We start from the raw sequence: 23805 nt of genomic DNA, 5'->3' as shown, positions 1-23805 counted from the left end.
TTTTAGTTTAATATTGTGCAATTTAGTTGGAGCCATAGGTTAAGGTTTTAAATTGCCTAATTCACCCACTCCTCCTCTTAGACTAGAGCACCCAATCCGATCTTTCATAACCGCTTTCTTAATGAAGTTCAGGCTAACCAATTGTCTAGGTCGCCATGAATTTCCAATTCCTCTTAATTTTGGAGGCATCGGGAGGCGTTGGGAGGCATTACGGCACCTATGGCCCACCGACCATAGACTCAACTAACGTCTCCCGACGCCTCTTCGTTGACGCCTCCCAATGCCTTCTCTCATATGGACCCACAAATCATAGACACATGAAATGCTTCTGCAAGTATTATAAATTTCTCTCTCTCTCCCTCCCCCCCTACTAGACTTGTCTGGTTGTAACCGCTTTCTTAATGAAGTTCAGGCTAACCAATTGTCTACCGTAGTTGGACATAGTTCTTTCTAAGGTGATGTTAGAGGAACTATCACCCGAAGCGATTCATATAATCGCACCTATATATGGATGGATATTACGTACTGTTCCCTTCGTGCTCAGGGACCATCTTCGTTCTGGCCATTATTTTCCTCGCATGTCCATTATTTTGCTCTCAGGTCTGTCGGTTCTGTATCCAGGCATGGTTTTAGTAGTATTCGCAAATGTGATGTTTTACTGAAATTCTTGGTTCAGGGTGGCACGCCAACTTCCGGATCACATTAATCCCGTTGGCTGTGAGTACTATTTGTGCGATCCAAATATATAAACAGCTAGCCAGCCACTGATTCCTAAACCCTGAACAGAAGGAGCAGTGTTACTGAAAGTAAAACAAACCATTTCAACTTGCTCAAGATTGTTTTGCCTGTTGTGCCAACGTTTCTTGCCCTGCTTGCATTGCAGCAGCTGCTTCTGATCGGAGCAAAGCTGGAACACACCATAAACAAGTTGGCTTACGAGGTCGCCAACTCGCCACGAAGCACTTCGCCGCCAGCGAGGAGGGGAACACAGACCGACAGACGTGATCGTGAGCCCTTCGGACGAGCTGTTCTGGTTCCAGAGCCATGTTTTCAAGTCGTCCGATTAATCGCCCAGGTCGGTTCTCCAAGTCCGACCAGCACCACCGACCCGACCAGAGCGACCAGAAACCTGGTCGTCCGATTAGTCGTCCACTAATCGCGATTAGTCGGTCGACCAGGGCATTTCTCGACCAGGGCAGCACTGAACTATTGAACTTTGTTTGGTTATGTATGCTGCATTGCTGCTGTAGCAGTAGTGCTCTGTTATGGTTTGCTAAATCTCTACTGCAGTACTCCTTGTTTAATATTTATCAAGGCAGCATGAAGGTTTCTCACTTTCTCCTAACAACTTCATTTTTTTGTTTCAGCAGCAGGGATTCAGCAAGAAGAATATGGAGTTTTGGACAAGAAGCTGGAGTTCTGGAGAGCAAATATCAAAAGTAAGTCACCAAAACCTGCAGAATTGCTTGCTGTATACTATATTGTATATATATAATTATATATACACTATATAGTATATACTGAACATGTAGACATATGGACGATTAAGGAACGACCAGACTCGACTAGGTCGACCTGGTCGTCGACTAATCACGATTAATCGCCTGGTCGGTCCCTAGGCGACCAGGACCGACCAGCCGATTTGAAAACATTGTTCCAGAGCCCACGGGTGGTGCTCATCCTCATCGATCGATCCACTTCATCCCCTTCCAGAACGCGTTCGAGTTCGCGTACTTCTTCTGGACGCTGGTTAGCACAGGCAATCAGTCTATTTGTCTCTGGCATCAGACGCTGAATTTTGTGGCACCGTTGTGTCTATGGCTCTATGCAGGCGACGTTCGGCTTCAGCTCCTGCATGTCGCGGATATAGCCACGGTACGGTGCAGTGCATGGTGCCTCGCCGATAAGTGACTCGCCGGTAACTTCACTACTTGTTGCTGCGCAGCGAAAGACGTTACCACCCAAGGTTCACCTTTTCGTTTTTCTACCGAATCCCGCCCACTACCGGAAACGAAATTTCGGCCGAAATTTCGCCGAATTTCGCTAATTCCGAACGGAAAGAGAATTCAAATTCAAAAACCGAAATTTCGGTGAATCCCGACCGAAATTTCGGTGATTCCGACCGAAATTTCGGTTATTTCCACCGAAATTTCGGTTTTGTCACCGTAAAATGATGCAAATTAACAGAAAATGATGTGTATATATGGAAAAATTGAAAATTTTGGCAAAATTTCCCCTGATTATGTGTATATTGACAGTTCATAATGCATAACATATATATAACTCCACAAAACAATGACAAATACACCATTTAACACATAACTCATGTCCAAAGTCCACACATACAACGTAATACATCCAAAGTCCATTAGAATTATTACACATAACTCATGTCCAAAGTCCACACATAGAACGCAATACATCCAAAGTCCCTTAGAATTATTACAATCGAAAGATACAACAGAGGCAAAGACATAGTCCAGAATAATCCATGTAGCATATTCTCTGCATTTAAATATTTATGTGAAATAAATTGAATAAGTAGAGGAATCAAAACGTATAGATAAGTTCTGTTGATAGGATAAGTACCTGCATTCTTCAGTCCTCAAATCTCTCTCCCGGTGGTCCCTCATACGGCTCGTCTGTTGGTGACAAATACACGTACGTAGGTGGGCGATATTGCAACTGTGGAGCTCCATATGGTAGGTAGCCGTGATAATCCAAATAAGGCAATGCTGCAACTGCCTGCGGAAGTGGCGGGTTCACCACCCCTGGTGGTGGCCACAGAAAGCCCCCTGCAGGGGGAGAAGTACTGTAAGGGTTGTAGTACTGACCACTGGAGGCAGAGTTGGAGCTATCTTCATCATATGCAAGTGGGGCCTGTCGACCATGTCGCTGTGTCGATGTTGTTTGTCGTTGTGAAGTAGGTGCTCCATGATCTGTATCTTGTGTTGCATGGGTGAAGTCCTCCTCCCCAGTGAATCTTATAGTAGGAGATATACGATAACCACCACTTTCGTTGCCATCATTGCCATCACCTTCACTGCTACTGGAATCATCATCATCATCATCATCATCATCATCATCATCATCATCATCATCATCATCATCATCATCATCATCATCATCACCAATGTCCTCACCACCGGGGGTAGTCACTGCTGAACTTGCTGGCATATGTCTGCCTCATGTTTTGATACTCCATTGTCACCTCACTCAAATTAGGTGTCTTGTCTGTGTCAGCAAATCTCAAAAACATGTACAGAGGCTCAACATCATTGATCACATACTCCATATTCGCCCACCATTCAAGACTTGTGATGCATTCGTAAATGTACCTTCCAGTTTCACTTTTGAAGTGGCGGGACCGTCGGAACTCAGGTGACACTAACCATGTCATGAACTGGTCCTTCTTCTTATACATGCTTTCAAGGAACATGTAGTTGGTCCCAAATCTTGTTATATTCCACTTGACCAACTCTCCACCGATGGCTTCCCTCATCATGCTGTGTAAATTATTGGAGTTGTAGAGCCAGCTGCAAATTCGTTGCGCGCTTCGAATACAAGCATCATGCTCCGGCCACTTCCCTATGTCCTTCAGCATAAGGTTGATGGTATGGGCAAGGCAAGGCTGCCATGCAATGGTAGGGAACTCGTGACAGAGAATTTTGCAGGCTTTTTTGTAGTTCGAACCATTATCCGTGACAAGCTGAACCACATTGTGAGGCTCCACTTTCATGACCACTGCTCGTATCTCCTGCACAACATTGCCAATGTGATATGCGTATGGTTCTATATTTTATGCCAAGGTGAGAACAATGCATCGATACATGGACTTACCTTCAACAAGTATTGATGGTCCTGTATTTTGTCGGACGCATTGATGGACTTCAAGAAATACATGGTGCCACCGCTATACACCAAGAAATTAATGACCGAGTTACGCATAGGCCCCGTCCACGAATCACACATGATCGTGACTCCACATTCATCCCACTCGTTCTTCCACTTCTCTATCTCTTTCTCTATCTCCTTCACATTCTCATCCAAATATTTTCCATCTATCTCCCTCCCTGATGGTATTTTGATTCCAACACCTGCGGTCATAGAAGAGAAAGCATTAAGATCACAATGAAGGATATGTAATGTAGCTCAAAATATACATTGTTACCTTGTTTCTGGGTCTCCACGATCGCAGCTTTAAAGTATGGGTCATCGACTTTCCGGCCGGGAATACCGACAGCATGGCACGCCTTCGCCCATGCCCTCCCTAGAAGCTCTCTTGATGTCCTCCCCTTGACAGTCCATGGGCCGGTATCAATCCTTTGCTGCCGTGGAGCACTGCTCAAACCTAGGTGGTAGTCTTTAACCCTCTCGGGGACTTGTGACTGACTCCTTCTGAACATCGAAGGCTGTGGTCCACCACTGCCTCCAACACCACCTCTTCTAGATCCAGAAGCAGCTCCAGATCCGCCACCCCTCTCGTATCGTGGCCCAGCTTGCTGCATAAAGTCATACTCTTGGCGGGACTGGTGTATGGCAGCCTGTAGCTCTGCATCCTCGTCGTGCCCCTGGCCACCCTCCTCCTCTAGGTCAGTGTGCCGCCCCCTTGCTGCTTGGTCCCTCAGCACTCTTTCTCGGGCCCTTGCTTTTGCTCTAACCTTATTCCTGTCCAACTGCTCCCTAAAGAATTCCTTAACTTCGGTCGGAACCGAAGGGCAGTCCTTCACATCTTTCCCCCTATGTGCCAAATGCTCTTTGAACCGTGTTGCTCCTCCCCCACCCTTCTCCTCCCTGCAATACTTGCATTTGAAACCACCCCCGACCTTTTGGCCATGCTCCCACACTACGTCTGGCATTATCCTACAATTACAGAAAAATAGCACGGTGTAAGTTCATGAATATCATATAATAACATAATGCAAGTCCATATATATAAATACTTTTATGGTTACATACTATTCTATATCACTTACTACCTAGGTGACATGAATCAATCGGCTCTTAATTTCATCAGTAATATTGAATACAACTCATATCCAAAAGGTTGGAATAATTTTTTCTATACATTACATTTCACATTGTCGCTAGAATATCAAAACAACTAACAAATCCTAACATTCCCTCTAACCCTAGCTTCCCCATTGCAAAAATAGTATGAAGTTCATCATTTATCAAAACTAACTCACTTAGATCAACAACAACAAGCTTCACCATCACAAAATAACATCTCATACCTTTTTTTTCCGGTGTCCGCGGAAAAATCCGGCCCGAAGGGGCGGTTTTCCGCCGGGATTTCACCGAAATCCGCCCGGGATGTTGGCGGAAAACCGCCGCGCCTTCCCGGCCCAGAGATCCGGTGGATACCGGTGGATACCGGCCGAAATCCGCCTCCTTACCGCCGAAATTTCGGTCCAACTCGCCGGAATCACCTGCTTCGGCGGCGGGCGGCCTGGGAAACGCAGGAGCGGCAGAGCTGAGCGACGAGGGGAGTGGGGAAAGGCCGTGGGCGGAGTCACGGGCGTTGGGTAGGTTAAAAATGTTAACGGGTCTCTTAATTGTTAACGGGTCCGAACCCATTTAGTCAATTTAACCAACCAAATCAACTTATATTTCAATTATTTCAAGTGCTACTCGCTCAGAAAAATACCTAGTTTTTTATCATATTTTTTACATATTTTTTTACAAATTTTTTTGAATTTTTAAATTTCGAAACGAAAAATCCCGAAATCTACCGAAATTTCTGTTCCCGGTGTCTAGCGAAAACGGGAAAAATACCGAAATTTCGCCGAAAACCGACCGAAATTTTGAACCCTGTTACCACCCTGGCACCCTACCTAGCTCATTTCGATCCAGGCGCCCGTCCTTAGGACATGTACAACGGTAATTATGATGCTGTCTATTGCCGGTTTATTATGATTTTCAAGACCAAACCGGGAGGCGACGACCTCTGCCGTCCTCTCGCGAGGCGACGGCCTCGCCCCGTTGCCCGAGGGAACGCGACGGCTCTGCGCCTCTGTTGTAGCAGCAACTGTGAGACGTTGCCGGCGACGACGGATCCCCTACGAAATCCCGTGGAGGTGCTGCTCCACACCGTGTTGCCTTGCCCCCACGCCCGCGCCCCCTCCAAGGCCGCCGCGCCCCGGTTCTGCTCTGCTTCCGGTCCGCCGGCGCCCGCCGGCCAAATTTGGCCACTAATCCTCCATGGATTCCAAATTCTTCCCATTGGAAGCTCTCCCACCTTCCTAGCTCCCTCCACCACCGCTCCGCTCAGATCCAAACCCCGACCACCACCTCGCCGGGAATCGGAGATTCCCTGGCCGCCGGCCATTAGTGACACCCAAGATCCACCTCCACATCGCCGGCTCACCTCGGCCTCCCTCCGCTCGAGCTAGGTATAAAGCCCGAAGCCCAATGGCTCCCTGATGCTCATGCTCTGGTTACATCCACGCGTTCGCCGGTGTACTCGCCGGAACGCCGCCATGCCGCCGCTCCGACCCGCCTGTGCCGCCGCAGGAGCGCCGTGCGCCGCCCTGCGCAGGGCCGCCAGGTGCGCCTGCCTCCTCCGGGTCCCTTGGCCACGGGCCTGCCCCGCCGAGCACCGCGAGGGCCTCCGCTGCCGCGCTGGTGCGGGCGCCGCCGTCCAACGACGCCCGACGCCGGGTATGTGGTGCCGGCGGACGGGTAGGCGGGGTCGACGGCCGCGCCGTGGTGGCCGTGCGTCCTGGTGAGGGGCACGCGCGTGCCGTGGCGTCCGCGCGGTGCTCGGCCTTCTCCTGGTGCTTGTCGGCGCGCGGTGCACCTGGCCTTCTCCTGGTGCGCGGTGCTCTGCTCGGCCTTCAGTTTTGCTGTCCGCATCCTGCCCGAGTTGCCGGTCACCCTTCTCTCCTAGCCTGCGCTCGTGCTTGGACAGCGGATTGGATGAGATGCACTACTGTGCGTTCATGTGATGCCAACTAGTGATATGATAATGATATGCATATTTCCTGGAGATAGCTCAAAGCTGAATTTGTGTGAATCCTAGCAGCTTTCAGTTTCAGACATATGTACCATGCTACCGGACAGTTTGTTTCCTCTTTTGCTGCATTTGAAATTCACTTGTCTCTTGCATGGATACTTGTAGATGACCAAACACTAATCCCAGGAAACACATACAAGGCATTGCTGGCCAATGCAACAAGCTTTGATTTATTTGCATTCGCAAATGATTTTTTTATGCCACAAACCAATACACAAAGATCCATTCACATGTTTGATCACCATATTTCATGTGCCTAGGAATGTATTAAATAGCCTGCAGACAGTCACACGGACACACCATTGTATAGGTTATCTATTCTGTCGTCTAACCATTGTACATGCCCTTAAGCCCTGTTTAGACCACTTTGCATTTTTGGATTTTTAGAAGGGAATCTTCAACATTTGAAATATTAAATGTAGTCTAATCACAAAACTAATTATAGATCTCATCTATAAACTACAAGACGAATCTAATGAGCCTAATTAATCCATCATTAGAGCATATTAATTGTAGCATTATTGTAGCAATTTAGTATCTAATCACATTCTAATTAGTCTCATTAGATTCGTCTCGCGATTTACAGTCTATTTATGTAATGCGATTTATTTTTCGACTATATTTAGTACACCATGCAAACGATTTACAAAAAAAATTGAATTTTGAGTTTTTGGATCTAAACAAGACCTTATTTTGTTTTTGTTGTCGTGCGTGGCACTCGATCGTATGCATTTTGGTAGGGAGGGGGGGGGGGGGGGATCCGCAGCGTGTCTGGGTCAGGCTGGCCTTGTGCGACAGACAGCTTGTGTTCCGGCGGCATAAAGGAGAATAGGGAACCCAGGTGCAATGCACTTGACCATTTAATGGTACTATGCATATACATGCTCTCTAGGAGGTAAGGTATTGGAGGATTTAAAATTATACTCAAATATAAGATATTCTAGAATCCTTTATATAAACAGGGTATACTAATTTTCTTGATTTTGGTGCTAGTTTTGTAAAAAAAATCAATTACAGTGGGTAGGTGGAGTAAAAAAGGCATGCTAATCTTCTTGGTTTTGGTGTAGGCAGAACAACCGGCTGAAAATTAAGCAATTAATTAACTGAACAATGCACTAATAAAAAGTACATATATATTTTCTCTACTCCATAATTTGGACGCCCTACATTTCAGGATGGAGGCAGTACTCATATACTCCTACTCATATATAATACCGACATGATATCTTTCCCTCTTGGTTTGACATCATATATAGTTTTATAAATATGAAATAAAATATATTTATTTATTTGGTATTATAGTTGTTAATACACTTTTCTATAAATATGGCTAAAGCCAAAGAAGTTTTACTAAAATTAAAGTCTCTTACTAAAATCAAAGTTTCCGTGGAATTATTTTTTTCAAAACCAAGTAGAGTAGATAGAAAATAATAACTATGGCAATATTTATATCTCCTGAAAATTTATGTATGGTGTTTGTGGTGATTCTTCATTATTATGTCCGTTTCTTTTATTTTGAGTAGCTCAACATTTTTTGCATGATCACTAAGTGTAAAGGCGCATATATACTCAAACATCTTGAAGTACAGTTGTGGTTGTTATATCTGAACTTTGCAATTGCACTTGCTAAGAGGGCATACGTGCGCCCTTGTGCATGTGTGCTTTTTTAATTGTTTTTCTAAAAGTCAAGTAGAATGGATAAAAATAATAACTATGGTAATATGTATCTATGCGAAAACTTCTATATGCTGTTGTGGAGATTCTTTTTTGTTATTATATATGTCTTGGTTTGTCTTGAGTTTGCTGAACATTTAATTATATTGCACGATCTGTAAGAAATCACTACTCCATGATGGTATTTATATGACTGGTTTTCTCATGATGTGCTCATATTTTTTTTTCGCCGATATTCGATTGTGTAGCTGCCATGATGGACTCAACACTATCACCTACTCACCTAGAAACTAGTATTAGGTTTGATATAGCCTACATATATATAGTATGACTAGTACAGTCATACACTAGACTGGTAGAGAACAACAAATTACAATGTAACTATATGAATCAACCACTTGATATATGTAGTATATATCACTGAACTTTGAGTGTAAGTACTATACCAGCTGTATATGTAACTAGATTTCACATTAATTAGCCGGTCAACAATGAGGAGGTAGGATTCATCCATGCATGCCTATCTCTCTATCACAAAATCCGAACGAAAGGACAAAAGAAAAAGAGTACGATGTGATGATTATCTACAAGTAGGTTTGGCCCGCCGGACCGGGGCCGGCCGTCGACGTCGGCATGAACGCCAGCACGAGCAGCAGCACCAGCATTGCCACCGGCACCAGCATCAGCATCGACGGCGGCGGCGGGAGCGGCGGCAGGACGAGCGGGAGGATCACCAGCGACGCGGTGACGCCGACGAGCAGCAGGAACGAGGCCGAGGAGTACCTGGCCCAGAAGCCGCCGCCGTGGCTGCCAGGCTCCTCCTCCCTGTGGGCCGCCACCGCTTTCTGGTGGTCCGACGACGCGCGCGACGACGATGACGCGCCGCCGCCCCTGCCGCTCTCCATGTCGCTGCTGCCGGGCGCGGCGGGCGGGCTGCGGCTGGGACCGGCGCGGTTGACGGCGATCAGCTGTTGGATGTCCTCCGGGGGCTCATTCCTCGGGCTCAAGAACATGAGGATCGGAGCCGGAGCGCTCGGTCCAGTCGACGCCTTGCCCTTTGCGTGCGCCTTCTTCAAGTCCAAGGCACGCGTCCACACTGCACCACCAGTTGCTAGTAGCTAGCTGACTGGAGTCGTGAAGCTGATGAAGGTCATGAAGCTAGCTCTCGATCTCGTTAACTCTGATGACTGTCCGATCGCCGAATCAGGCCAGATCTAGCTCGCCTGCGATTTCACCAAGAAAGATCTAATCAGCACATGAAGTGATCGATCGAACTAATGGATGATCGGCGGCGGCTTATTATGCGTGTGTGTTATTTTACGAGCAGGAAAAGCTGGTAAAAGACGACGCACACAAATGGAGGAAAAACTCGTAAAGGCAGCGGGTAGGAGGCGAAAAGACATCCAATTCCTTGTTGTTTCAGAAAAGGGCGAGACAAAATAAACCCGGCCGGCAACTCTTTAGCTGAAAGAATATACACGAAAGAGGTCGATCGATTGAGTAGCAAAGTCCTGTCAGATCAGCGAACTAAGCTTGTACACAAGACGATGGTCGATAGATTAATAGCAACAAAAAAAAGCTTGTGCTCTAGTACTACCTCTACATGGGGCCGCATGCATACAATCACATGCAGTGCATAGGAACATCAGCATCGAGCAAAAGGCAGGCAGAGCGAGCCCGCGTCTCGAGATCGTCGGGCGCATACCTGCCGAGACCGATGGCGGCGGCAGCATCTTCCCATGCCAGATTTAGCTTCGGTATCAGGGAAGGCCAGCCGGCCGGCGAGTGCTGCCGGTGCCGGATGGGCACAGCGACGCAGACAGTTAGGCAGGCTAGGGGGGAAGAGTCGAGACGAGACGGGTGAGCAGACAGACTCTGCTGAGCTGCGACTGCGAGAGAGGCCGGGCCGGCCGGGAGAAGAGAGGGAGAGAGGCGGATGCATTGCACCTGGCGCAACTAGTCGTCGCCCGGGGTGCAAGTTGCGGCGATGGTGGCCGAATATTATACAGGCGGAGGAGGGATGATCCAGGTCCAGGCCGGGGTTCGTCTCCCCTGGCCGGCCGCCCCGCCCTCTCTGTCGTCTCGTACGTGCTTTCCCTACCATCTCCTGGGGTTTTTCTATGCGCCCGGCCGCCCCCACGCACCCCTGCCGCGCCCGCGCCCCGTCGGAGCTCCCGGCTCTCTCGCCCGCCCACTCTCGATGCTATCGCCGCCAGCCATGCACCGGGCGGTTTGTTTAGGCCATTCTCAACGCCGGAAATCTAGGGGCGCATTGGATTACTTTAACAATTATTAGTAATTAATCTCCAGGGGGGTTAGACAAGTCGTGGTTAGCTGCTGCCTGCTGGCCTTGGCCTTTGCTTCGGAGAATCGCTGGCTGCTGGCTGGTGGCAATGCAGACTTGTTTACTGGTGTGCTCAGTGCTGGTGGTGGCGTGCCCTGTGCCCGTGTCTCGTCGCGTGCCTGATAGTGCTCAGGCAGCGCCGCTGCTGTGCTGTCTCTGTTCTACGAACCATGGGGGACTGACCGGAGCGGAACAGATGAATCAGTAGCCCCACCTAATCCGAGTCAGCATGCCCGGCCCTTGGCGTCTCCCGGCCACGTACGGGTAGTTGTTTCACAATCCAGCTGATTCAGGTTGCGTTCAAGTTTCGGATCATTGGGCATTTGGCCAGAAAACGTAGCGCCCTGGCTGGCCCTTGACACAGTCAATATTTCAACTTTGCGTAATTAAGCGCGAGTACAGATTGCTATGTTCGTTTGGCTTGTCAGCCAACCAGCCAACAATACTGTTCTCTCATACTAAATTAACACCAGCCACCAGCTACCAGCTAGTCAGCAGTAATGTTTTTTCATAACAAATCAGCACCAGCCACCAGCCACAACCAAACAAACACAGCGATAGAAACTAACTGGCCGTCCTTTCTGCTGGTACATGAGAGAACAAGCACGTTTTCGTACGGGCGCATTGTATTTGTAGGGGACAAAATGACCACGTGTACCTCACTTAACCCCACATTCAAGAAGCCTCGATTTGGTTTTACCTTCCACGTGAGTCACGTGGCAAGCGCTAATGATAGGTTTCACAGTGGCTATGCTACGCTAATGGGCACCAACACAAAGCTTCACTGAATAAAAGTTCTATACCGATCGATGCTCTCATGGAGGCGAAACTCACATCTTTCCCTTCGATGGCTGCAGAACGAATGAGCTTGTAGACCTTCCCCTTCTTCCCTTGATCCTCGCACAAGTAAATTTCACAGTAGGGTTATAGGCAGAGGATTAACTAGGCATACATACACGACCCCTAGCAAAACCATGACAGTGACCATCATATCTCCGGACATCTATACAAGTATACAACAAATGTGAGTTCATTTGTAAAAGCTCGGTCTTAATCGTCATCCCATCCAATGTTGCCATTAGTTACAAATATCAATGGAGCTATTGTGCAACGGAGGCGTGTTACAATTACAACATTGCAGCATCTGCTAGCCCTCTGCGGAAATAAGCTGAACACTCCAGCCCCGCACCCGCTAGTCTTCAAGCTCAACAAGCTGAGCTCGTCTCTCGGCCGCTTTCCTCCTGACGAAGATGCCCCACCGCATCGCGGCCTTAATCTTCAGCCACCCAACAACGGCTTTACCGGACGAGCGAGAGCGAGAGCGGTCGTCCTCGAAGCTGAAGGCTGGGGCAGGAGATGGGTACGAAGGGAAGCTGTCGACATTGCTGAGGCCGGTCGGTGCCCCGCCCATGCTCAAAATGCGCAACATCTGTTGCATCTCATCGTTCTCCAGTATCTCGTGGCTCCTCGCCCTTATCTCCTCCATCAAGTAGTCATCGGCACCTCCGTGGTTCTCCTGTAACCGCGACCAGTCCTCGTAAGGGTTGAGAGCTGAAGGTTGGATGGACTGACCACCAAGCCTGGAGAACTCAAAGTTTTGCAGCAGCGGCTGCTGCTGCTGCATAGGGCGCAGTGCTAGCAAGTTGGAGCTTCTTGAAGCTTGAGTTTGGATGGACGAACCGCTGAACTGGCCTTCAGGGGCCAACGAACTCATGTCAAACTGCATGGTCATACTTGGTGCCATGTCCTGAGGATTGGCTGCATAACCTCTTGCTACTTGATTCCCGATGGATGCGATTCTAGTTGCATCTGCTGAACAGGGGAAATATGCTTATAAGCTCAAGCTAGCAGTAGTCAGCGATTGACAATAATTAAGTGAATAAAGAAACAAGTTGACACATAAATGCAGAATAATTGTCAGCGGGTAAATAGTTGATTTATTTTTGCTAAAATGACATTAATATCAACGTTGCTTTTGAAGCATTAAACTAAATTCAATCAGGAACAACTACTGATATTGTCAGACAGTCAGACTCAACAAAAGAATCCATGTTTTTGTGTTATGTATAGGTCCTATAACCGGTATAATTCAACAGATACAGAGCAATGTAAAAAAACTGCATAAAAGAAAGTGGAAATACTGCTCAAGAAATACTACTAGAAAAGCAAAGAAAGTCCACAAGAAACATACTGAAAATGAATGTTAAAGCTAGATGAGTCCAAATCTAGATACCTTCACTAATATTGCTCAGGGAAGACTGCTCAGCATTTGCAGGACCTCCTACCAATTGTTTCTGCGAATGCATTAAACCATTTGATGCAGGGTCACTTGATGAAGACTTTGCTGTTTCACTTCTAGTCATAACAGATTTCTTTTTCTGCTTGAATCTCAATAGTGCCTTCCCATCATATTCTACAACATTGATCCAATCATCATATGCTTGCTTCACCAACGTGTCAGCAAAAACCTGTGATCAGTTAAGTGAGCTTGTGACTTTTGGAGCAAATGGTTTTATATTTAAATTATCGTCACACAGGTACTAAAAACTTCACATCTTATACGGATAGCAATTTGGGAGAGAGAACTGGAGAGATAATTGAAATTTCTTGGCTGCATGAGAAAACACTGATATATAACTGAAATATCGAGGCAGTTTGTTGCAGAAATGGAGCAGTTTGCTAAATGTGTGCCTATGTCAAAATAATAGCAGAACACTCGAGCCAAGAATGGCAACAGAAATTCATGGACCATGAAAGGAGAAATATTTTGGGGGGCCATGAAATTTTGTCAGCGGTCATGAGATCAAGAATCTCAATCCATAGAATATCAACTATCAAGTGTTAGCAAGATATGTGACTCCCAAGACAAGCGTTATAGAAGGCATTGTAAGGACACTGACCCTCTGGTTTTCAGTGAGATTTTCAGCAGAAATGAACTGATCATCAGCGATCAAACCAGTGAATTCATATATGTTATTGAAAATTGCACCGACACTTCTGGCATCACTTGAGTAATATATATAATGCTTGCCGCTCAAAACACAAGTCTTCGCATGCTCAACAAGACTTTCCCACATCCTATTTGACATGTTACTGCCAAGAATCTGCCAAAGCAGCCAAAAAGTAAAGGAAGTATTGGTTACAAGACTACAAAGTTGATGAACTGTAGTTTGCTAGAAAACTAGACTTACACTTCTTAACTTCTGCTGGTCTCTAACAAGAAATTGAAGAAAGTGTTCAACTGTATAAATTCCACTTGAGTTTAATCTCTTGTGGAATGAACCATCCTTTCCAATCTTTTCTAATCTCCATACCTCATCCTTTAGTGCAGGAGGATAGTGCTTCTTGTACACTAAAAAAACCTCAGATATCATATTCATGAATAAGATGAATAAGAACTATAAGTTAGATCATTGTTAGATCATTAAACAATGACAGCATAGTAGATGAACATACATTCGCCTCTGTGGTCTTTAACAGTAAAAGCCTCTGTTTTTGCCTCCATAATCCGAATTCCTTCACAAAACCCTGAAGAGACTCTTAACCCAAGTCTAAATTTCCGGCTTCTTATCCAGCTGGAATTGTCAGTAAAAATAAGCTCTCCAATGGTCCCAACACCTTCTTTAAGGGTCACCTGGAGGTCACCAGTTAAAAGAGGCCTCTTCCCTTCACGTTCTTTAACTATGTGACTTTCAAAGTCTTCTTCAGTCCAACCCGCATCTTCCTCTTTATTAAAATCTCCCTCAAGCACTAGAACATCCAGTTTCGCAGATGACTCAGGTCCTGCAGTAATGGCATGTCCAGTGTTTGCATCTAGCAGCACAACATGAATTGCTGCTCCCTGCTCGCCTTCTACTTTCCCTCCAGTAAAGAGTGGAAGGGATAACCTAGTCCTAAACTGAAGCTGGAGATTTTTACCATCAGGGCCTTCAATTTGCTTGGGAGAGCTGCTCCTGTTTTTATTTGGTATGAGAAGTTCACAACTTATTGCGGTATATCCAGATAAAACTGCAGAAACACCATAAATGATCAAGTTCGAAATTTTGTACCTTCCTTGGATCCTAGCAGGACCAGCCGGGGCCAATTTGGTTAAAGCACGCTCTACTTCTTCACTGACCTACAAAGCAAACATTAAGCCACTAATGATAAGAAAAGCTGTCAGATGGTTATATCAAAAGTCATCCTCGGGCTTCAACTCACAACTCTGCGTAGAATCGGCTCCAGTGATGAGCAAAGCTTCTGTAAACTGTCCACCTTGAGGGCTTCTACAATGACACTGCAACCACCAGGAAAATATATTAAAGTGTGGCACATGCAAAACTTATCCATCACAATTTTTTTGTCTGTGTAGATATTTATCGATGATAAATTACCTAGTTTAAATTCTTAGCTGCGTCATAATTCACTGGTTTTCAAATGGTCTTAGAAAAATGGATAACCAATGACACCTAGAAACTAAAAACTAAACAAGCAAATATCTATTAAGAACACTGTTCAGCATTTAAAACTTTATATAACAATAGACAACACCATTGACTGACTAATTTATAGATGTACTACTTCAAAAGGAAAACAACGTGGTTTAATTACTGATTAAGGGTGTTATAGATCACAATAAATGCTGCCATACATTTTTGAAAGTAAGGTGTTTGAAAGGGCATGGATGGTGCTCTGCTCATACACAATCCCCCAAACAAAGAGGCACAGATTCTATGTGGACGAAACTACAATACTGAGTTCATACCCATCCTTTTAAGCACTTCTGTGAGCTAAATTGATCAATCCATGACCTGCTCTACCTTCATAAACAATGTTTCTGACCCATCCTGATTTACTGGGCCACTCAAGTTGGGATCCAGTGATCCACAGAATTTGCACCGCATTAGAGACCGAACTGACAATCAAGTGTACGATTTACGAGTCAACGTTTGCTTCTAACTGCTGCTACTTAGCCAAACAAAGTCACTAATCCACAAACTAAGCAGCACGTGCACTGAATCAGCAGCAACCCCCTCCGCAACAGTCCAACCGCGCCAGGTTCAACCCGCTCACCTCGCGAGGGCGGGGACGCGCGGGCGCTTAGGCGCGCGGTCATCGTCGTCGCAGCCGCCGCCGCCGCCACCATGGTCGAGCGCCCGCTTCGAGTTGGACCGCTCCAGGTGCCGCCCCTGCCTCTGCATCTCCGCGTCGACCCGAAGCCGCCAGTCAGATCTGCACGCACCACCAGAATCCCGGATCAAACAAAAGCAATCCCCGCCCACAAAAAAGAAACCCGAGGAAAATCCATCACCGGAAGCGCGGCCGCGCGGCGCAGGGACGACGAGCCGCCTGCTACCTACCGCCTCAGCAGCCGCCGCGAAAACAGGTCCGCAGCGAACCGTGACGCGTCCAGCGGAGCGGAGCCGGAGCTGTGGAGGGAGAGACGCGCGCTTGCGTTGCGCGGTTCTGCTCTGCTCGCGTCGGAGCTGAGCTGGGCAGCGACTGGGCGACGACTTGGGCGAGCGGGCGACGGCGACGGCAAGAGAGAGAGACGGAGAGATCTGTGGGCGCTGGGCGGGTGTGGGGCGTTTTTTATATTTTTCAAAAACGTTTTTTTATAGAAATATATTTTTTGTTTCACAATTTACATTTCTATACTCCTGCCGCACCGCCCCTGTCGGGCGATAGGGACCTATGTGTAATTAAAATTTAAGTTTTATCGCATAGAGGCCCCTACCGCCCGGTGGAGGGGCGGCAGGCAGGCCGACCGCTCGGCAGGGGGCGGCAGGCTCCCCCAATATAAAAACTGAGGTCCCCCACCTGCATTTACAGCAAACAACATCCATAGAGAGAAAAAGGAAAGACGTGGTGTGAGGGAGGGAGTTGCAAGAGCGAAGCCCTGCCGGATTTTAGATCCGAACCGCAGGTAAACAATATTTCTCAACTTTGTCATTCTAAATTTTTTTGTATTTTTAATTTTATGATTAGTGTTTTTTATAATTGTAACCACTTAGGGTTCGGATTAGTGGTTATAATTGAAGCCGTACCATAGATTTAGAAACTGGTTAAATTAAAATTAAGTCTTTGAATGGCCAGATATGTCGAGCAAGGTGGCGTTTCAAGTTCATTACGGTGATTTCTATAGAATTACTCGTGATTTCTATGTAGTAAATCAACCAGCATTGGAACGAAGACAGTGCAATCTAGATAAACCCTTATAGAGGAGTTTTGGTTCCATACGCAAATGGCTTCACGGGAAGTTCAATGTGAATTCAAAGACCCATTTACTTACGGTTCATACCGTGACTTCCTGGGAAACAAATAGGAATTTTTGGGAGTTGACGCTTATAAGTAGTACGGAAGAATGGAAGCATTACATGCACGCAGCTCTTCAAAGAGGGTGGCCTCTTGCAATGGTAATTCAGATTCACCAGAAGGTCGGTGATTTAGGTGAAGGATAAACACACACAACATATGACTGGAATGAAGAGTTGGAAGAGGATAAAAAAGAAGAGAACGTACAAGCTCCAGAACCAGAACCACAAGGTTTAGCAGATGAAGGCGAGCGGATACCAAGAATTGTGGAGGACATGGAGAAAGAAGACCAGGATGCACAAATAATGGAGCAATGTGGGGACTTATTGGACGATGAGGACGATGAGGACGATGAGCGCTTCCCAGTGCTAGGTGAATGGCATGAAGAGGGTTTTGGAAATCCAGTGGTACAAGATATTAGATGTCCGGAGTTTGAATACAGAGTGAATGAGGTCATACAAGGGACAAAGTATCGTACCATTGAAGATGTGAAGGATGATGTGAAGGTCTGGGCTATATCTCTGAGGAAGGAATTCAGAGTGATGAAGTCTAGCAGCAAAGAATACGATGTGAGGTGTGCAGATAGAGATTGTACATGGCGAGTGCATGTCTACAAGGGGGAGTTCAAAACACATTGGGAATGTTTAATTGTTACACCACATACTTGTAGATTGACAGGTGTTGTGGGACATCACCGTAATATCACATCTACTTTCGTGACTAAGAAGATGTATGGGGTGATTCTTGACAAAATGGATTACGAGCCTGCATTGATAATTAGGGACATTGAACAGAATTTCCAGTATGTGATCAGCTATGCAAAGACTTGGCGGGCTAAAAAAAAGTGTTTGAGATGCGGTTTGGCACTTATGAGGCTTCATATGACAACCTACGTCGTATGCTTGAAGCAATTGTGCACAGAAAACCTGAAAGTGCTTTTGATACATACAGTGTACCGAGCTTGTCAGGGGGCCACGAATTTTGATGCGAGCTTTCTTCTGCATTGGTGCATGTGTGAGCGCCTTCATTTACTCCCTTCCTGTTCTGTGTATTGACGGCACTTTCCTAACAGGGAAATATAAGGGAACAATACTGACGGCGATCGGAATTGATTGCAACAAGCAGATAGTTCCCATCGCCTTTGCCTTTGTTGAGAATGAGAACACAGAAAGCTGGTACTAGTTTCTTTAACGTCTAAAGAATCACGTTGTTGCTGGAAGGCCTAATGTTTGCCGTATCAGTGATAGGCATGCAGGTCTTCTTGCAGCTATAAGGCAGCTCCAAGAAGGTAGTCCATTTTCACCTCCTATATAGCCAGATGTTGTCAGTAGGTGGTGTGTGAGGCATATGGCTGCTAATTTTTATGAGCGGCTCAAGAATAAGGATCTGATGAATTTGTTCAAGCGATTGTGCACTCAGAATCAGCAGAGGAAGTTCGATGCTTTGTGGGATATAATTGATGACATGAGCACCGAATTGCTTAAGAGCCAGACCTCATCATCCAGCAGGAGACGTTTTACAGATTCATTAGTTCGAGCTGCTAAACTATTTACACAGTGGATTGATGGTGCACCTAAAGAGAAGTGGTCACTTCTGTATGACACAAATGGGAGGCGTTACGAGATCGAGACGACCAACCATGCTGAGTGTTACAATATGGTAATGTGTCGTGTTCGTGGATTTCCTCTTGTTGGCAATGTCGAGGTCATCATGTATGGATGTGTAAGGTATTTTAGGAAGCGGTACGCATCAGCCGCTTCCTTGCTTCATGATCCAGGAGTGCGTTTTTGCGGAAGGGTCAATGAGTACATGGAAAAAAAGATGGAAAAGGCTCGATTTCACTTAGTTATATCGATGGGCACAAAAGAGCAAAGGTTTGAGGTATCATGCAGGGACAGGACCGGACAGGGTGTCCGCAGACAAAGGTTAGTTCAAGAAGTTTTGATAACCATTGACGGGAGGGTGTTCTGCAGATGCCAGAAGCCAAAGGTGCATCACTTACCATGCTCCCATGTCATCGCAGCTTGTTCTATATCTGGGTTAGATGCTGCATCATATGTTTCTCACTATTTCACAAAGTAAGCCGTTGCACAGACTTGGTGCCATGAGATATACGGCATCAGTATTCTAGGACCATTCACTCAACAAAATTCACATCTAATGCTCATCCCAGATCCAACTATGAAGAGGGGCATAGGCCGACGGAAGACATGTCGTATCCAGAACGGAATGGACGAGTTCGAGGTTGGAAAGAAGAAAAAACATTGCAATTTGTGTGGAGCAGACGGTCACACTTACAAGAAGTGCCCACAGCTTTCAGTACCCACTGCTGCTGCCGAGGCTGGACCTTCCGGGAATCCGACGGATGGATCGGCTCCACCTACAAGAATTCGCCATATCTAGTTGTGCACGCAACAACTTGCAATGTATTTATGTGTACGAAACTAAGTATATTATGTATATACTATGTCTACATGTCTTGTTTAATTAATTGGCAGTGCGTATTTCTCTCGAATTTGGTTGTAACGAATGAAACCTTGAATGTAATATGTTATGTGGTATTTTTTAACGTTATATTTATATTTCGTTCATTGTATCTTATGTGGTATTTTATCATAGAGCCACACGAGGTTCAAGATTCACAAATAAATATAATCATTGCAATCAAACATAGCAAACATATAAGTATTGCAATTAAAGGTACAAGAGGTTTGCCGTCCCGTCATAATTTACATCACAATCTAAAACCGACGAACATCATATGTTATAGATCATGTCATGAAATCATCAAGGTCGTCATCCGAGTTGACAGATGGTGGTGCTGCTGGTGGTGTAGCGTGACTTCACGAACCTCTCGACTTTCCCTTTCTCTTTTTTCTGGTTATAGGTTCATGTACAGGGGGACAAACATCATGTGTTGGAGGCTATGGTTTTGGGGGTATGAAGTCATCCATATCATCATCCCAGTTAACACAAGTTGGTGCTTGAGGTGGTGCAGCATTACTTGACGAACCTCTTGCCTTTCCATTTCTCTCTTTTCTGGTTCTAGGTTCGTGTACAGGGGGAGGAATATCATGTGTTGGAGGCCATGGTTTGGGGGCATGATTTATTCATATCGTCATCCCAGTTAACACAAGTTGGTGCTTGAGGTGGTGCAGCATGACTTGACGAACCTCCGGTCATCTGTTCTTGCGGAGGCCAAGAACTATCACCCGGAGATCTTCTCCACCTCATTCGTCTAGTTTGTGGCATAAGTCCACCGAAGATACATACCAATTTACGGAAATTTGGTATCGATTTGTTAATCAACTCCGTGTCCTCGGGGTAATCCTAGCATATAATTACACAATAATTTTACTATTTCGTAAATATAGACTACAAATGACGGACGGGATTAGAACTGAATAAGAGTTACCTTAATGTGCATGACATACACCTCTGACCGCATCCATATCTTACAAGTATTTTGTAATAATCCAATAACATTAGGATGATTCGCTAGTTCACATACCCTCATGTATATCTTCCGACGTTCTAGCAGGTGTTAGTTTACATCTTGCGTTGTAATACCTCGAAATAATGTGAAATCTTCAAACTCAACTAATTTTGACAACACCATCTCTATCGTACCATCCACTAATACATCCAACTTTTTACTGATTACAAGATGTGTCATGATCTCAAGTATTATACTAGATTTTTCTTCGGTCCATGAAAATCCTCCAAAATTGGAGGCAGCCATTGACTTATGCTGCAATATTTAGAAATAAGTTTAATACTATATTTCACTCTCCAAAACTTAATTCTATTTTAATTTATAATTAATTTAGAAACAAGTCTATAATAAACTGAAATTTTAATACTGAAATGAAAATTTAATACTATAGCATTAATTAAATTAAATTGTTTTACAATATTAATGGATTCATACGTAACTTATTTGCAGATCACAAGTGCGGAATCCGGCAGGACTTCGCTGTTGCAACTCACTCCCTCACACCATGTCTCTTCTTTTTTCCTCTATGGATGTTGTTTGCTGCAAATGCATGTGTGGGGGACCTCAGCTTTTATATTGGGGGGAGCCCCTGCCTGCCGCCCCACCACTGAGCGGTAGAGGCATCCATGCGATAGAACTCAAATTTTAATTACATATAGGTCCCTACCGCCCTGCAGGGGGATGGCAGGGGGCCGCCCGCCCCGCCGGCCCCCTGCCGCCCTCCTGCCGAGCGGTAGGGGTATAGAACTGTAAATTGTGAAACTAAAAATATATTTCTGTAAAAAAATGTTTTTAAAAAATAGAAAAATAGAAAAAACGCGGGTGTGCGGGCCCGCTTTTGGCCTTTGGGCGCCCAGTTTGTTTACTGGTTTCGGCCCGCGTACGAGGCTCCGTCGACCGTGCGCGTCGCTGACGGGCGTGGCCCACGAGAGCTCCAGGGGGATGCTGGTACGGCTGGATATTCAAGTGACAGGTGGGGGCACGGATGGGTGGGGCCCGATGCCAGGGAGGGGGAGACGGGGCTGGTGGCATGGCGGCTGGGTGGGATATCCTGACCGGAGCCGTTCTGCCGCTGACAGGTGGGATGAAGGTTTCGCGGTCCTGTCCGGGAGAGGGACCCGATGCCAGGGAGGGGAGACGGGGAAGACGAGTCGAGTCGTGTCGTGTCGCTGACATGTCGGCCGCCGGTGGACAAGGTGAGCTGGGCCTGCGAGATGATTGGGCCGCTAGTTGCAGGGCCGGCGGAGCAGCACAGGTGTCGAGCAGGTGGCCGCGCCAGATACTTGCCTGCCGCCGATCGTCTGCGGGTGCCAAGCGGCGCCGCCGAGTGCCAATGTGCCATACATGTGGGCACGCGTGTGGTTGTTTTCAGACGCTAAAAGGTGCGACTAGATCTGCATTGCATGAAACACGTGTCCAGTTTGCTAGTACATGGCCACTATTACAAAGTAAATTTTGGAAGGAAAAGGAGATCGGTGACGGCATTTTCAGAGGATAATATTGATGCAGTGAACCTGTGCATTTCGGCTGGTACATTACATATTGAGAAGGAATTACATGGATTTTTTAATCTAGAATTTGTTTCAAAAGGATAAACCTAACACATACATGCATGTGTGGCATATGAGTGGCAATGTATTTACAACTAGCTAGATGGATTGAAACAAGAGGCCACCGAGACACTAGACCAGTCCAAGATCATGTCTTCTCAACCAAAAGGGAGTCACATGGGCTGGCCAAGCAGAAGCATCGACGAGTTGTTAGGGATCGAGAGTTTTGTACCGAAGAAGTGCGGGAGGTCTTGAGCTGGAGAGAAGTTACATATCCTACTATAAGACCGGTAAAGAGGCCATAAGGCGGTCCGTGCTGACCTGTTATTCACTGTTGGGACTTTGAAGATGATGTGGGAGGAGAGGATGCCAGCCTATTATTGATGCTCCCTCTGTTTTTTTTTTCTTTTGGTGAAATAAGGATTAAGGAGGCACCCTTCACCCTTGCATGAGAGTGAGGAACCTATACACATGTATGCGGTCATCACTAGGCATCAAGGGATACATGTATTTGGGCAACTCATGCTATGGATCTAACACGCAAGCGAACTCCATGAGAAGAAAAGAAAAGAAGTACACATGGAACTAAAGTTTTGACCTCTTATACGAATAACAAGATTCTGTTCAGAATTTCAGTAACCTATGTTCATGTTCATGTTGCAAAGAATCTTTGAAGGGTGGTAGTCTAATATATATAGTGCAAAGTCTAGAATTATCTTATTTATTTTGACTAATGATATAATCATGAAGGTTCATTTGAGATTTTGGTAATATAATAAGATATATGTGTGGTAAAACATGTTAATTGTTTGTGTAGCTAGTCTCCTATTGGTATGCACGATATGTATCTTGATATGCAAAATGATGGATAAATTTATATTTATAAATATAAATATATTTTAATGGCACTGGTGGGTAATTTATAAACATGTATATTGGTATTTTAGGCAATTTTTTCATAATGGCAGTGGCGGGTAATTTTAATTTTTCTTTTTCTCCGATTAACCTGGAAATTTCTAAACTATGAGAGCGAACGTGGAGGCTCCGTTTGTTGGCCAAATAATAAGATAATAGATTTTATGTGGCAAAGGCGTTCCTTTCCCTTACTGTTTTTTCAGTGCATTTTTCAAGCACTCCAGCCACAACTGCAGACACCTCCCCTGCTGTTTCGTCGTCGCCGCCGCCTGCGAAGTCTCGTCATCATCGCTATCATTGGAGTCACGTTGTCACCGCCGTCCACCACAACTATTAGCGCTAGGGTTTTGTTCGGCGGGTTCTGAGGGAGAGCGAAGCGAGGAGAGGGACGTGGGGTCAATGTATATGTGGGATCCGAGTCAGACGTGCTGACTCGAACAAAGGCGTGGTTGACGTGGTAGGCTGACTGGGCTAAAACTAGGACGGAATGGTGTCCATGGTCAAACGTGTCTGG

The 23805-nt window shown here is 45.9% G+C and overlaps 3 protein-coding genes and 1 long non-coding RNA gene across 8 annotated transcripts; all 4 read right to left on the bottom strand.

Annotated features, from left to right (window-relative positions):
- Positions 1-2350: 2350 nt before the first annotated feature.
- On the bottom strand, positions 2351-2651 carry LOC120682798. Its single transcript, XR_005678609.1, has 2 exons — positions 2590-2651; positions 2351-2505 (listed from the first exon to the last, which is right to left on the bottom strand). It is a non-coding gene; the product is annotated as an uncharacterized LOC120682798 (long non-coding RNA).
- A 488-nt stretch (positions 2652-3139) lies between these two features.
- LOC120681151 lies at positions 3140-5459 on the bottom strand. Its single transcript, XM_039962684.1, has 3 exons — positions 4172-5459; positions 3841-4097; positions 3140-3757 (listed from the first exon to the last, which is right to left on the bottom strand). The coding sequence occupies exons 1-3, from the start codon at positions 4857-4859 to the stop codon at positions 3140-3142; spliced, it is 1563 nt and encodes a 520-aa protein (XP_039818618.1). The 5' UTR covers positions 4860-5459.
- A 3650-nt stretch (positions 5460-9109) lies between these two features.
- LOC120680658 (protein AUXIN-REGULATED GENE INVOLVED IN ORGAN SIZE-like) lies at positions 9110-10684 on the bottom strand. Of its 2 annotated transcripts, none has more exons than XM_039962174.1 (2): positions 10290-10684; positions 9110-9915 (listed from the first exon to the last, which is right to left on the bottom strand). In XM_039962174.1, the coding sequence occupies exon 2, from the start codon at positions 9703-9705 to the stop codon at positions 9277-9279; it is 429 nt and encodes a 142-aa protein (XP_039818108.1). In that variant the 5' UTR covers positions 9706-9915; positions 10290-10684; the 3' UTR covers positions 9110-9276. The 2 variants fall into 2 exon arrangements, with proteins under 2 accessions (XP_039818108.1, XP_039818107.1); XM_039962173.1 differs by having other exon boundaries at positions 10398-10672.
- A 1332-nt stretch (positions 10685-12016) lies between these two features.
- On the bottom strand, positions 12017-16573 carry LOC120682027 (calmodulin-binding protein 60 D-like). 4 transcript variants are annotated; one of them, XM_039963760.1, is made up of 9 exons: positions 16327-16573; positions 16089-16247; positions 15237-15312; positions 15086-15153; positions 14493-14989; positions 14228-14388; positions 13937-14140; positions 13270-13504; positions 12017-12845 (listed from the first exon to the last, which is right to left on the bottom strand). In XM_039963760.1, the coding sequence occupies exons 2-9, from the start codon at positions 16214-16216 to the stop codon at positions 12229-12231; spliced, it is 1986 nt and encodes a 661-aa protein (XP_039819694.1). In that variant the 5' UTR covers positions 16217-16247; positions 16327-16573; the 3' UTR covers positions 12017-12228. The 4 variants fall into 4 exon arrangements, with proteins under 4 accessions (XP_039819694.1, XP_039819695.1, XP_039819692.1 ...); XM_039963761.1 differs by having other exon boundaries at positions 12017-12848; positions 14493-14983; positions 16327-16547; XM_039963758.1 differs by having other exon boundaries at positions 12017-12848; positions 16327-16545.
- Positions 16574-23805: the final 7232 nt, after the last annotated feature.

The sequence above is a fragment of the Panicum virgatum genome, chromosome 7N (genome assembly GCF_016808335.1).
Source record: "Panicum virgatum strain AP13 chromosome 7N, P.virgatum_v5, whole genome shotgun sequence".
NCBI lineage: Eukaryota > Viridiplantae > Streptophyta > Magnoliopsida > Poales > Poaceae > Panicum > Panicum virgatum.
The sequence above is the reverse complement of the archived record's forward strand: the minus strand, read 5'-3'. Positions and strand labels throughout refer to the sequence as shown.

What these genes read in the sequence shown, in the direction of transcription:
- LOC120681151 (XM_039962684.1), bottom strand. Translation starts at nt 4,859, where the DNA reads ATGCCAGACGTAGTGTGGGAGCATGGCCAAAAGGTCGGGGGTGGTTTC. An exon ending in CGTGGAGACCCAGAAACAAG is followed by an intron (nt 4,098 to 4,171) that starts GTAACAATGTAT and finishes CTATGACCGCAG; the next exon opens with GTGTTGGAATCAAAATACCA. An exon ending in ACCATCAATACTTGTTGAAG is followed by an intron (nt 3,758 to 3,840) that starts GTAAGTCCATGT and finishes AATGTTGTGCAG; the next exon opens with GAGATACGAGCAGTGGTCAT.
- LOC120682027 (XM_039963758.1), bottom strand. Translation starts at nt 16,216, where the DNA reads ATGCAGAGGCAGGGGCGGCACCTGGAGCGGTCCAACTCGAAGCGGGCG. An exon ending in CGCGTCCCCGCCCTCGCGAG is followed by an intron (nt 15,313 to 16,088) that starts GTGAGCGGGTTG and finishes TGGTGGTTGCAG; the next exon opens with TGTCATTGTAGAAGCCCTCA. An exon ending in TAAAGACCACAGAGGCGAAT is followed by an intron (nt 14,389 to 14,492) that starts GTATGTTCATCT and finishes AGGTTTTTTTAG; the next exon opens with TGTACAAGAAGCACTATCCT.
- LOC120680658 (XM_039962174.1), bottom strand. Translation starts at nt 9,705, where the DNA reads ATGTTCTTGAGCCCGAGGAATGAGCCCCCGGAGGACATCCAACAGCTG.